Source organism: Falco punctatus, assembly GCF_963210335.1.
Source record: "Falco punctatus genome assembly, chromosome: 5".
Taxonomy (NCBI): Eukaryota; Metazoa; Chordata; class Aves; order Falconiformes; family Falconidae; genus Falco; species Falco punctatus.
In genome coordinates this window covers 23,362,236-23,376,893 of record NC_137584.1, presented here as the reverse complement: position 1 = coordinate 23,376,893, position 14,658 = coordinate 23,362,236, and the positions used below count along the sequence as shown (strand labels likewise).

General features: G+C 38.2%; 1 protein-coding gene across 6 annotated transcripts in view; it reads right to left on the bottom strand.

Moving 5' to 3' along the window:
• The window catches only part of ERICH1 (glutamate rich 1), a gene marked incomplete at its 5' end in the record, with an annotated part of 99,549 nt that overhangs the window by 63,273 nt on the left and 21,618 nt on the right, over positions 1-14,658 (bottom strand). For 5 of the 6 annotated variants that reach the window (XR_013928147.1, XR_013928148.1, XR_013928149.1 and 2 more), the window contains one exon: positions 12,110-12,148. The exons of the other annotated variant lie outside the window; for it this stretch is intronic. Coding sequence is in view for 2 of the 5 variants with exons in the window: in XM_080387748.1 (XP_080243874.1) it covers positions 12,110-12,148 (39 nt within the window). The remainder of the gene's footprint in view (positions 1-12,109; positions 12,149-14,658) is intronic. 6 annotated transcript variants of the gene reach the window in all.

The following is a 14,658-nucleotide window of genomic DNA, read 5'->3' as shown; positions in this document are numbered from 1 at the left end:
CCCCATTCAGCATGAGCAGATACTATTACTTTAAGAACTGTTTTATAAAAGATGGATGGATGGATGGAGAGATACAAGCTGATAACAAAGTGATAGAAGCAACAGAAAAAGAAACGCAGAACTGTGGTTTGTCCATCTGCAGACCTTTTAAACATTGCCTATGCTGTTATGAAGGGGACAAAGATAAAGGGAGTTTGAAAGGCACACTTGACTAAGCCTCAGCAGTGCCTGCCCAAGAGGGCTCATCTCATCCTTCCTCTGCTTCTTTCTTCAGTGTGTGGGGGGGAAAAAGTGCCAAGGGTCAGCTTTCCAACTGTTTCATTGTATAAGAAACTAGTTCTGATGATGAGAGCAGACTGTTTTTGTAGGATCCCTTGTATCTTTAAAAGGTATTTAAAAATACATGCATGAGTGGCAGCATAAACTTTCCAGTTGTTCACCAGACAAGAAGTAGCTCTGTAGGAATGACAGAGAAGCCTCTCTGCTTGTTACATGAAACCAGTCCAAATAGCAGACCGATTTTTTTTTTGCTCAGTAGTGACAACAGTAGGTATCAACCACAAGGAGACAAAAGCCTTTCAAAGAGGGCCAGGATGTCAGGGTGTCTCCAAATGCTGCAATGTAATTTTAGACTGTTCAGTGTATTTTTTGGTCTTGCATTGTGGTTTTGTTTCTTGGGGTTTTTTGTAGATTTTTTTTTTTAAAACAGCCAGCCAGCTCCGTAAGCCAGCAGACTCAGCACTAGCCCTCCCTTCTTGGGGTCAGTTTGGCCCTTTAAAACACAGACAGAAGTGTAAAATAATATATGGTACAAACATCGGCAAGCGGACACAATTAACCTCCTTACATCACAAACTTGCTACCAGATCCCAGACAATCTGTGTCTATTATCAAGCTACAGCTACAGTTGGACTAATACCTAAAAACATTTAAAATATCTGTCTAATAGGAATAATTCTTGTTAGGGAACTATGTTTCTAATATGTAATTTAACTATACATATTGTATGCAAATTTGTAATTTAACTATAGACTGATATTTCTCAGCATACTTCAAAGAGTTCGGCATGACTAATCATCTTAGGCATCTATGATAAAGTACATTTCAGAACATTCAAGGCACTTTTGAAAAGCTGCATCAGTTGTTTGCATCATCAGGATGTAATAAATCATCAGGATGTAATAATTCTGTTTTGAGAACACATTAGAAAGTTGTCAGTTTTTCTTAAACAAGCCACAACATTTCAAACTGGTATTGGTGATTCTTACTTTAAGGGAGAACAAAGGAAAGTAAGTCATACAGAAAGATGAAGAGTAATTATGTAATTTGGAAAAAGATCCACCAAAAATTAATTCAGAATAATTCTTCAGCAGATCCTTTCTATGAAGATGATGCCAAATCACCAAACTGGCAGTACTTGCATTGATTTCCACCACCCCCCCCCCCCCAGGTTGATTAATGATGTAGTGCTAATTGGTAACTGCTTTAAATTATAAGGATGTACTAATGTTTCTTGAGATGCTCCCTTCTGAACAATTTCAAGTTTCCCCTTTTATCCCTTTACATTTAGGTTTTGTAAAACAAAGATGACCGTGAAAACATTAAACTCAATTTGCAGCAGTCCTGACAAACTCTTTAACCATAAAAGCAGTAGATATACTGTGATATTAACCTCCCAGACCAAAGAGTTACACATGACAGAATTTGAAGGACTATATAGAACACCTAATCTTACAAAGAACAACAGTAACAACTTTTACTATGTAAATGAGCAATGACTCAAAACAATTTAAGTTGACCTGTTTAAATGGGAGTTCCCAAGCCTGGCACCGTGCTTCCCCCTCTTTTCTGTTTAAGCAATAGCCCCCAGTGGTGGTTGTGATGCATCTGGCCTAAGTTCGAATCTGGGAGACAGATGATAACACAACAGCTAAGGGCCATAGATCTGGCTCAGCAGCTGAGGGCTAGTTGCACATGTGCCAACCAAAATACGACCAATATGCAAATATGACCAGAAATCAATCATCTTACTCCCCAACGAGCAGACAGCCCAGGGCCCATTGCACCCTCCTGCATGGCTGTGAGCTGCATGCCAGGGGCTCCCCTTGAATACAGACACCCCTCAAGGTTACTCCTCGAGGCTGAGAGATTCCTTGCCACAACAGATTCCCGTTAAGTGACGAATAGCATGCTAAGCTTTGAAATAGTAGCTAAGTGATGTAAAGGACTGACTGCAGAGACTGAAAGGATTGAAAATGTCAGGGAGCAAGTACAGAAGTAAAATCTTTAGATACTTGATCGATGATGGGCAGCACAGTGACTTCTCTAGAAACCTTAAGAAAAAAAAATGAGAAAGCTGAAAATGCTGCACTCAAGGAGAAGGAGTTACAACAATTAACGGGAACTTTAGGATATTGGAGGAAGCATGTACCTGGATTTTCTATCATTTTCTGTTACAAAAAGGCAAACTCTGGAAGTCAGAAGAACATAGAGAGGCAGTCAAAACTCCAACTGAAGAATTAAAAATGTATCAGTCGCTGGGACCAGCACAGCCCCACAACACTATTACAGCAAAATGAGGTTTCACCAAACGTGCTACTTACTGCAACCTCTTCCAAACTGGCCCTGATGGGCCAAAAAGACCTTTATTGTTTAGCTCAACTACTTCTAAAGAAACAGAACAACGATACTCTGAATGGGAAAAGGTACTTTTATCTTTAGTCCAAGCAGTTAAATGAGTTTAGAAAAATACATCAGGGACAACCTGTGCAAACTAGAGGACCATTTCGTTGACTAGAAGCAATCCTAGAAAAGATTTCCCCAGAAGAAGTTGCACAAAATCCCACTATCAGAAAATGGTAAGCCTGCCTAACAGAATATACCACCCCCCACTGACAGTACATCAACAGAAAACATGTGGTTTACAGATGCTTCAGCAGAAAGGGTAAATGGTAAATGGCAATATAAAAGCATTGCATTAGATACTATCACCAGTAAACAAGTAATAGAAGGTGATGGCAGTGTATGAGTAGGAGAAATAGGAGCAATTGTTTTGGCAGCACATAACAGAAGTCATAGACATAGACTCTTAACTGTGTGGGCTGGTGCCACACAGTGGCTCTGTGAATGGGAAACCTTGAATTAGGAAGTAAATAGATTCCCAGCCTGGAGAACCAAAGATAGGCAATTACTACTAGATATAGCCAGAAAAACACTGTTCAAGATGTGACAGGTAAAAGCTCATGCTAAGGATAATCAACCAGCCACAAAGTGGAATCAGAAAGTAGATGAGCTAACGAAAATCATGAAAATCACCTTAAATCCTGAGTGGTATTGATTGGGAGAATGCTTACATTAAAACTTAGGCCACACAGGTAAAGCAGCACTCTGCTGCACAGAGTAAGGGCTGGCCTATGAACACAGGAAAACTTGTAAACATACCCTTACATAATGTCTCCAGTGTAGACTGAAATTACAAGCATATCACCCTTGCTAAAACACCACCTCTACATATCAATGACAGGAAAATTTATGGTCTACACAGCACACTGATTATATTGGACCATTCAAATCCCCTGTGGGATATCAATACATTCTCACAGGAGTGGGATTAGTCTCCGATTTGCTTATAGCAAGTAAGTGTTGGAAAGCTAATGGGCAAAACACAGTGCAAGGTATATCATCTTGGCTCTAGATTTGAGAGACAGATTCTCAAATCTACCTATTCCTGGTATTACCCAAAGTGATAATGGCTCACGTTTTACATGTACGTACGTACAAGATTGGGCAAAAAAATGAGGAAATTACATGGGTTTTCCACACACCATACTACCCTCAATCAAATGTGATGGTAGAAAGAGCTATTGGCTTATTGAAAAGGAGTCGCAAACCACACAAGCCTCAATGGGGATATATGACTTCCCAAAGTACTCCATCAATTAAATAATCAATGCGGGCCCACTGAAAGCCCTGCAAACCAAGCATTCTTCGTAAAAACTGAGCTTAGCGCTCCACTTACTGGGAAAAGAGAGTATCTGACAACATTATAGCCAGGACAGCCTGTGATGGTCAAGTTACCATCCACAAGTACTGTGACGTTAACTCAACTTCATGGCCCACTTGTCTGGGAAGCTACCAATGGCAGTGGTGCAAAACACAGAATTAATGCATGATGTATTTTTTCATTCTTTTTAACGGGGTAGCCTGTTCAGACTCTCCCCACTGAAACAAGTGTCTACTTTTCGCTTGCAGCACCCCACAGGATGGCAAATGGAAATGCTGTGGTCATGCTACTATTCCAAATCCTAGCAATGCTGCTTCTCCTAACCTGTGATGAAAGAACCTTAGAGTGGCCGTGGTCTCAAGCTCATGTTAAATATACCAGAAGTATGGCTATACGCTCCAGTAAAGGAGATTTAAAGCTTTCCAGCACAGTCACGCACAGAACCAAAATATACTTAGCAAACTAATGGAGCTGGGATAAATATGAAGCTCACAAAGTTCCCCAACTTGGAGGAATGGCCAGAAAAGAAATTAAAATAGGATGCCATGCGATCAATGGGTCTACTCATGAGAAGGCATCTCAGATTTCTGTGTACTACATTATGTCAAACAACAGCAAAAGATACAAAACTTTGCACCTCTGAAAGACTGGACAGTTGGTACATTTTTACCTTAATACAGCCTGGTTTTGTAGTCTGCCCCTGGGCTCACCATGGTGTGGGACTATCATTTAAATTTCAAAAAAGATATTACTGAGCCTGGTACAACATCTGTCCTAATTGTAAAGGGTAAGAAAACTCTTATTCCCCCCAAATTTCTGGAATTGGATGATATGCGATCAAAAGCAGAAGCCAATAACAAGTGTTATTTAATCCATCGTGGTCTCTTAAACAGAATTATTGATACAAATTAGTATCTATACAATCAAACAGACCTCTTTACCATTCCTACATACATTCTATGCAGGACAGTTAGCATGGTTACATGGATAAACCCTCACCTCTCCAAGACAAACAAGGAGAGATGTGACCAGTATCATAGGGACAGAATTTGGAGTCTTGAATAGTATAGATGCTGAAGCACCCGTTGTTGCGCTTGATTTAAATAAATGAGAACAACCATTGCAGTCTTCTCTTTTAGCATTGGGAATGAACCAATGGCTCTAATCTGATGTATTGTCTCAATGGGAAAGAAATAATGAAAGAGACCACCAACTGATTGTGGAGGCACTTGGTGTAGCCCAAAAGAACATTTCTCTAGCTCTTAGCTGTATCCAAGCTCAACTATGGATGCAACCTATGGTAGCAGCAATTATAAGAGAAGGTGAAGAGGGCACCTTACCCACTGAAATTTGAAAGGTACTTTGGGATAGTGCAACTAAATTTGAGAAATAAATCCAGTCTTGGTGGTATTTGGTCAGTTTTACTTATGACCCCATCAACAATAAAGCCACAGCCTTTGCTTCAGTATGCACCATATACTCGGTTATTTTGCTAGGATTAAATCACAATGGAGCTATGCTATCCATTAGAACATAAGAGTATGGGCCCTACAAAACAGAAACAAATGGCAAACTATTCATGTTAACGCATGTGTTGTAAAGGAACAAGGATTTATTTGTGAGAGTAACACTATCAAAGCCCAAGACATTTGTCTTGACACTGAACAAAGCATCTGTCATTTTGAAATACATCCCAATGAAAACCCTGAAACTATGCTTGTATATATTGGCAAGGGATGTGTTTGTATGAGAACCCTTTGTGATTTTACATTTGTAGATAATATTACTGTAGATACAAGCAGTTGCTCAAATATTTGTGCTTGTAAATTTACTAAATTTATGGAATACAACTTTAATTATTCATCTCCTGTTATGTCTTATCCATTGTTACAATCTAACTATACACTGAATCAAGATTTATTGCCTATCCCCATGGGAATGAATCTTACATTGGTGAAGAAACCGCTACAGCATTATGATCTGTGTCAACTGCTAGAACACATCTGAAACAGTGGACAAAAAACTCTAATCATCATTCATCGTGATACAGAAGAGATAACCATGTACTGGAAAAAGTGAGGAAGAGTGGAAAACATTGCTGAGAAACTCTTATTGGATTGTCACTGACAGAAATGGGAGTTTTTAATTTCATGCTTCACCCAGCTGTGATTTTACTAACTCTAACATGTCTACTGCTTATAATTATACTGTATATAAAGGCTGGTACATGATAAAACAAATAACCCAACTTCAACCACCTAAAACATACAAATTAATGCATAACAAATAGCAGTGCTTCACTAACTACTTACCACAGATGTGTAAAGTGCACAAACTATCAATACACCATTTATAGCACAGAGGCAAGAGGTCACTATACCACCCCTCTATGAGGGTAAGATGAATTGACTATAATCATGGGGTGGAGTACAGCACTGTGCTTCCTCCCCCCTTCACCTCTTCTGTTTAAGCAATAGCCCCCAGTGGTGGTTGTGATGGCTGCATCTGGCCTAAGTTCGAATCTGGGAGATAGACAACACCACAGTAGTGAAGGGCCATAAATCTTCCTCGCAACAGCTGAGGGCTAGTTGCACATGTGCCAACCAAAATACAACCAGTATGCAAATATGACTAGAAATCAATCACCTTACTCCCCAACGAGCAGACAGCCCAGGGCCCATTGCACCCTCCTGCATGGCTGTGAGCTGCATGCCAGGGGCTCCCCTTGAATACAGACACCCCTCAAGTAAGTGATGAATAGCATGCTAAGCTTTGAAATTGTAGCCGAGTGATATAAAGGATTGACTGCAGATATATAATCCTTTAGATATAAACACAGTTGACCAAGTCCAGAACTAGGACTGGATCCATCTGCACCTAGACTCCTTTCTGAGAAGTCTGGAAAGCAAGGAGGTCCTTTTTCTGAACCTCATGACTCAGTGGGAGGGTCTCCCTGACAGTTTTGTCTGACCCTGTCCTCTATCTAGTAAATAATCAAATGTATTTTGCCACTGAATGTTTTTAAACAACTGTTGCATTTAGTATCAAACTTGGTTAAATTGCTGTTTTGTATCAACAAACATATTGCTACTTCATTTCTGTAACACCAAGTTGCATATTTATTCACCCCATATACATCTTGAGTAAGTTTACAAACCACAAATCAAGCATTACTCTTTCCTAGTCCTGTGCAAGAATGTCAAACAAAACTGTTACCATATAATAATAATAAAAAAAAGGTATACTCACAACTGCATAATCTCAGTGTAGCAACAAATCCCCCAGTCTTATGTGGGAAACCCCCCACATCTAAAGGATGTTTACAAAACCACAGAAAGAACAAATATCACTCTTAGAGGCACTTTTCTTTGTAGAACCTCACACAACTGGCCTCCATAGAGCAAATGGAGGACTCAAGTCCAGAAGTCAGCTGGAACATGTTGCAGCCTCACCAGAACAACCATCGAGTGCACCCAATCTGCCCAAGACTGATCTCTTCCACAAAATTATCCCTTGCAAACACCCAGCTATGACTTCTCCAAATGGAAGAAAGTAGTTCATGACCTAAAAGACTTTTTTTATAAAAAAAGCATAGGAAGAGAGAGATTGATGCTGGATCAAATCCAAGGTCTGATTAGTTCAATATCACACCTTCTACAAAAGTCATTCTTATTAGGCACTTATTGCATGGTGTTACATTAGATATGGTCTGGAGAAAAATTAAGTTTGAAGAAGGTCTGTTATCTCCTTTAAGACGTTTGTACTGAAATATATTTTTACTTACTATGTAAGACAGAACATTACCATGATCTAGCTATTTCTCATTTTTATTACGTGTGACAGACTGAGACTACATCCTGAGAACTATGACAATCCCCAATGCACATATGCACTCCCTCTTTATATCTACATGAGACACACACTGTCACTTCCACATTCATTGACTAGCACGACAAGTGTATTTAAAGACAGTACACATGCAAATTCCGGGCAAGAGAGTTTCTGTCTTCTCAAAAACACCTTCATAAACTGAAGTGTAGCAGAGTCAGTACCAGTGACTAACTGTAGAACATAAACATGTTCAGGGTCCTCCTGAGCTGTGGTACTAAAGAATAGGTACTTTTCCAGTTGATCAGTATGACAATAAACTGTCCTTCAGCATAAACATTGTAAGACAAGTCTGGTGATCCTAAACCCCATAGTGCCCCACCCCCTCATCCCCCAACGTATACACAGGTTTGTTCAGATCATATCCAAGTTCCTGGACATCAAGCTATAGTTACTTTAGTCTGTCATGGTAAGGTATGTGAGAGTAACTTCGGACATGAGGTGTCATACTGTGTACAATCATCCTCTGCTCACAGGTTGACTTTCACAGGACACTTTTCCAGCCTCAAGTCAACACGAGAGTGCTTTCCACAAAGGCAGAACGTTTTAGCTAAGTAGCCTTCTGTGCAATCAGAAACCATAAAATTTTTCCCTGGAGTGCTGCATAATTCCTGCTGCTTGACCTCAGCCTTCAGCAGGATTCTCTCCTGCAATACTAGGTAAGTCACACTGGGTAGTGAGAAAAAATTATTATAAGCAACCTAGCAAAGGACAGATCGTCACTTACTGCTTATCATTTGTTCTACTCAAATGAGAACCATCTCTCAATAATGGCAGTGTTGTGCTATTTTGCTGGGTGACTGGAGTAGTTGATGAATTATTTCTGCACAAATTCACTACTGCACGAAGGAACTTGCCTCTCACAGAATTATGGAAGTCCCTTTATGGAGAGCTAAGAAAAACAGTAAACTATTACAAGCTAATTCCTTTAGCTTGTTTTAACACCTCTAGAGCCCAATCTTACTGATTTAATAGAAAAAATGCTCGCATCTGCAAGTATTAGTGCCCAATCAACCCCCCCCCTTCATTATCTATACCTTATTGAAATAAATAAGAAGAGTCACTCAAGCCCGTTTTTGGCTGAAGAAGATACACTCCTTCCTGAGAGTCTTTATGTCTTTCTAAATAATAAAAGCCTACTGAATGTCTATTGGACATCTAATTATCTTATGTTACATTATTGGCACCAGTACCTGTAACAGAATACTGAAAAAGTATTTTCTTCTGCAGAGTTCACTTCAGCTTTAAAATTTTGAAGATGTCTGCTATTCTGTTTTGAATTACAAGTTTCCCTGATTGCCAGGTAAAACTTCAAAGTCTATAGTTCCATTCCAAAATTACACAGATCCAAACAACAAATTAATGAAAGAAAAAAAAAATCATAGTTACAGGTACAAGTTGTGCTCTGGCTCAGAAAATCCTCAAGTAGCAAGCTGCTGGAGAACATCGTGAGGAAGTAGTAAAATATGCCCATTTTATTGCAATACTGGTTTTGACAATACTATTGGTCACTACATACTAGTGTAGACAGCAGTAGTGAAATCTTTTGGATTGACCTTAATTTCTGCTACTTCATTCAGTTATATAGAAGCAGCCCACTATCCTTTGATACTCTGATCCTTGAACATCCTTTGATGTTCAAGAAATAGCATGTTTTCAGTACTTTCTCAGATTTGTTTTGTAAGGGCATAGCCACATTACAGAACACTGCACCCAGTTCTTAGACTGTATATCATTTGTGTCTGGTAGCATGCTGACACTCAAGTCTGTTCATTCCAGCCTCCCTCCTGACACTTCACATCACTAAGTGCTTCACTTCATTAAAATGAGAGTCTAGACAACAGTGGTTGCTCCCTCTTCTCAAATAATGGAAATGACTATAAAGTAAATGACGTCAGTAGTTATGTAGGGGTTTTTTCCTAAGCATTCCTTTTCATGGGGGTATTTCTTTTTTAATAGTTTTTTAAACCATTCTGTTTTCTGTTAATATTTCCAGTGGAATAACTGCAATGTTATCAATGAAAGAAACATGGTCAAACTTGGAATTTACAGACCTCACCACCTCAAAGTTTTCAGAGAGGGAAAAGGAAGGGAAGGGGAGATGTTTGATGCTCACAGGACTAGAGCATTAAAAGAAGAAAAGAACTTGAGAAAATCCTCAGAAGTACTTTCTCATCATTGTCTTCTCCTTCAGCTTCATGGAAACAAAAACTTCAGAAGGAAACTATGCTCAATAAAGATATACCTATTTTACAAGGCCTGGAGTTGGGATGGGAAACTCGTAAGAGACAAGGAACAAGAAAGCTCAGATTTGTTTCCCTCACCACCTCCCACATGTACACTAATTCAGCTATTTATTTTTTTAGACACCTCAAAAGGCCGTATTATAGCCCATTTTATTGGAGACAAGACTTAACCATTACAACTCAGCCTCAGTTTCATTACATTAGAAGTGGCAGACATTCTCTGTCATAGAGAAAAGCCAGATCAAAAAAAAGTACAAATCCTTCTTCCTCTTGTTCTCACTCATTGTCTGAGGAAGAATTTTTACCTATGAACCATTAACACCTACATTCCCTTGGAAAAGGTAATGAAAATAAAGTACAAAACAGAATGAGGGAACCAAGAAGCAGAGCACCTTCTAGCATCTAAGTACTGGCATATGGCAGTTTTAAAATTACGAGATAGCTTATTTTAAAAAAGTGGTCCAAGTTATTTTTTGTTTTCTGGAAGTTGAAGTTTAGCTGTTATTTGTTTTAACTTAAAAGCTTCAGTATCTCATATGTCCTAGTCTATGATTATAGGCAACATTTTAAATGTCTAAGAATTCTAGTTGTACAAACAGAATAAAGCTACCTTAATGTTAATACTTAGCTCAATTATTTCTCCTTGTGCTGCAGATCTTAGCTGTTCAACATACTTTTCAAAAGCCAAATACATCCCTGTCAATCAATTTATTTTTTAACATAAATGCAACAATACTGAATCTAAAAGGCCATGTCTAGGTTGCAATTAAGTTAATTACCCTCACTGATTAAGTCCCAGTAATAACATCATCAATTACCTGAATGAAACTAGACCAGAAAATAAACAAGTGTGCTCATCAGAATAGAGGTAAACAAAGTTTAAGGTTTTAAACTTATTTTCCCCCAAAACACATTTTTTTTAATTCCATAATCAGAAGTCATCAGTAAGAGTCCATTCCCATTTGTGTACAAAAATAATGCAAACCATAGAAGTACAAAACTGTTATGCAAAATTATTTGCCTGAAACTTAGTTCAGTACCAAGTTCACATTAGAAGCATTTCCACTTTTCAAATAACAGTTAGAGGGTACAGTTGGTAGGAAAGACAAGCAGGAAGAAAGCATGCGTAACAGCAGCAAACATGAAATTTGAAGAACTACGATTTTGACAATGGCAGCTTTAAGCAATAAACTTCCCAATGTAAATAGGAACAGGAGAGGCCTCTCATACAACCTGTTTTGTCATCCACTTGTTAAAAACAATTTCAAACAGGGAGAAAGGGTGGACAGTAAGAATGCTAACACACAATTACTATATTACAGTTCGATTCACCTTACAGCTGTCTATCAGCTCTTCCCTACCAGAAAACACTCCACTTCATCAAGTTCTTACACAAGCCATTTTTCTGTTTCCTTTCTCAGGATAATTACTTTTCCTGTAGCTGGCTACATTGAAGTTTAGAGCTTGTTTACACTTAGAGCTAAATCCGGCATTTTCTACTCCAATTAGGGAGCCGCTACACACTAATAGATGAGCTACTTCTTAAATAGCTTCCACTTCTCACAGAGGCCAGCAGACAGACTTCTCTATGACAACTGTTTGAAATGAAGATATAGAAGAGAAGAATGAGTGAACGTATATACATAAGAACACTGGAAAAGAAAGGAATCTGACAACCAGCAGCCAAAAAAAAAAACCTAATCAAAACCAAAAGCATTACTACAGGAACCGGAGACTGAACTGCAAGGTTCTTTTTCTCAGAACAGAAGTTACAGATGTCATACATACAGCCAACTCAGGCTGAAGACAGACAGGTTTTTTTGTTTGTGTTCTGCTTTTGATTGTGCTCCCCCCACCCCAACCCCCGAGTCTCTACCTTCCCCCCAAGCATATAGATACCAGCTTTTAAATCTGGTTGGGCACCATTTCTACCATAGCCACCAGGGTTTGGTGTCTTCAGTCAAATACTCACTCCTGGATCCATCTGTCCCATTTTCACAGTACGATGCCACTGTAATATAGCATATAATGAGAGAATTTTTTAAACCCTTGAGAGAAGAACATAAGAGTGTGTGACAACACTTTGTTGTACAATAATTATAGTCTCCACTGCTCTTTATCTTATTCGCAATAGACAGCTTTTCAGAGTAATTAACTAAAATGAAGCTGAATTGTTTAACGAGTCTCTAAAGCTGTTTGCTACACCGGGTACTGCTAGAGTTTTAACTTCTCAAGCATATGCACTTCATCAATTCGATCAACTAAAAGCCAGGGCTGTCCATGTGTATTTTTTAGACAAGTTGTGTCTTCCAGGCACTTCTGTCACAAACTTAAAAGTTTTCTATAACAGAACGCCACAGGAAGACAGGATTAGGATGAGTAAGGACACAGTTCAGATGGCCCAGTGATGCTTTCTTAAATTATACTGTCAGTATTAACTTCAAAAGTAAGAACACACACACAAAAAATCATCACACAGCTGTACTGAATTTTGACAGGAATTCCTCATAGGATAACAATGCTAGGATATTTCACAGTCAATAGACATTCTCATTTTTAATTAATATGCAGTAAATTGTGTATTATCTATTTATATAGCTAATAGGAATTCCCTTTTATTACTCATAAGTTTTATGAATTTTTTAAAGGTTTTTTAAAATAGCTTAGTGTTTTTCTTCATTACCTCTTACTTAAATGAATGAGACAAAACATCAAATATGTTGTCTCCAGAAGATCTGAGACTCCACCTAGGCTCTCTGCATTTCAATTTCCTTTTTCAGAATTAGGGAAGATGCAAAAGCAAGAAGTGGAACAGCATGCTTAATACAGAAAAATTGAATACTACACATGTCACTTGTGAACAATTATCCTTCTTCAGCAACTCTTAAATTTAAATTTTTATATGCAGGATGCTAAACATCAACCAGTAAATCCCACATCCTTTAAAAAGTGGTTATAATTCTGACAAAGAAGGCGGCCTGAGACTAAGGAGGCTATTAAAAAAGCCAATTCTACAATTACCAAGTCTCTAGTCAGAAGCATGCGTGTCTACTTTGAACGTATAAACGTACTTTAAAACCTAGTTATTTTTGATATCACAAAAAGCAAAGAAATCACTGCAGACCTCAAGAGAAACATTCTCCATGAAATTAATCTTTGTTACAAGCAGATCCTGCCTTAACAAGGGTCAGAAACAACCAAAACCAATCCAGAACAAAACTTAGGCAAAGCCCATATCCAAGTGAGTAATCCATATTTAGAAATAATTTCTCAGTCTTTAGCTAGACACTTTTTTTGTGTTACAACAAGTTTTTAAGCATTTCTAATACTGCACTTGGAAGTATATTCACAAGCTTAGGGAGAAGGAAAATTAAGTCCTCTTATTTGTAGGAGACTGTAGTTTTCCATTTGGTCTCTTTAATACCTTGCCTGCCAAGAAGGCTCAGGTTTATTATGTATATGAGTAACTTTAAAATGGTTTAAGGTAATAAAGCCATTTATCTTAACCCTGTTCAATTTTATGTTGAAAAAAGAAAAACCTCTTTTCTTACATCTTCTGAAATTAAGAACTATAGCTCTTGCAAATGGAAGAGTCAACTTCCTCAAGGGAAGAAATGTTTAGAAAGTGTTACCTAAATGTCGTGGAGGGACACAACTCTATTTTACATCCCTTTTCTCACCTAGTATTTTAGTAGAAGAGGGAGGGAAAAAAAAGTAATATCTGATTTAGGACAACTAGAATCCAAAGGGAAGATACATCTTAGCATGCCCTTGAATGGAAATTCTGGCCACAGGCTGGTGGTTGGAACTTGTTGAGTTTTCTTAAGTTGCTTCTTAAAAGTAATAAAATATTTCTCTCTTCAAGAAAAGATATAAGCGAAAACCCTCCTTCTTTGGGTTTCAGAAGCAGCATGGCACCTCCACATGACTTCTCCACCCATAACAGAACTATCACTTTCCTAAAGAAAATGCATATACCATTCAGAAGATCATTCTGTAGTCAAAGGACAGCATCCCTCAGAATTTCCCTTCTATCTCCAACAATCAAAATGATTATTTTGGGTCTTATTATAAGGTTTAGTTCTAGAACCATGTGGGGAGCTTTATGGGACAATGCTTTCTGCCTCTAAATTAGTAATCTTCCAAAATTAAATGAGAAACAGTTGTTAATATGGGTCCTGATCTATATGCTTAAGCACCTCAACTTCAACTTGATTTCAAAGGAGGCACAGAAATGCAAATATTTACAGGATAGAGGGGCATAATCTTTAAATTTTATGGGCATAAGTCCCTGTTATACGACAAGACGCAGACATTCCAGGCAATGCTGCAAACAGCATTCCAACAAATACCACAATCTAGTAGGAGTTAGCTCATGCAAATCATTAACAGTATTTTCACAATTTGAAAACAACTGTTAAAGGAGAACATTGTGATGAGTTTTATAGTAAAAGCTGTTATTCAATGCTAGAAAATACTTAGACTTCAAGTCAGCTTATTTTTAAAGAAATCTTCAATTTC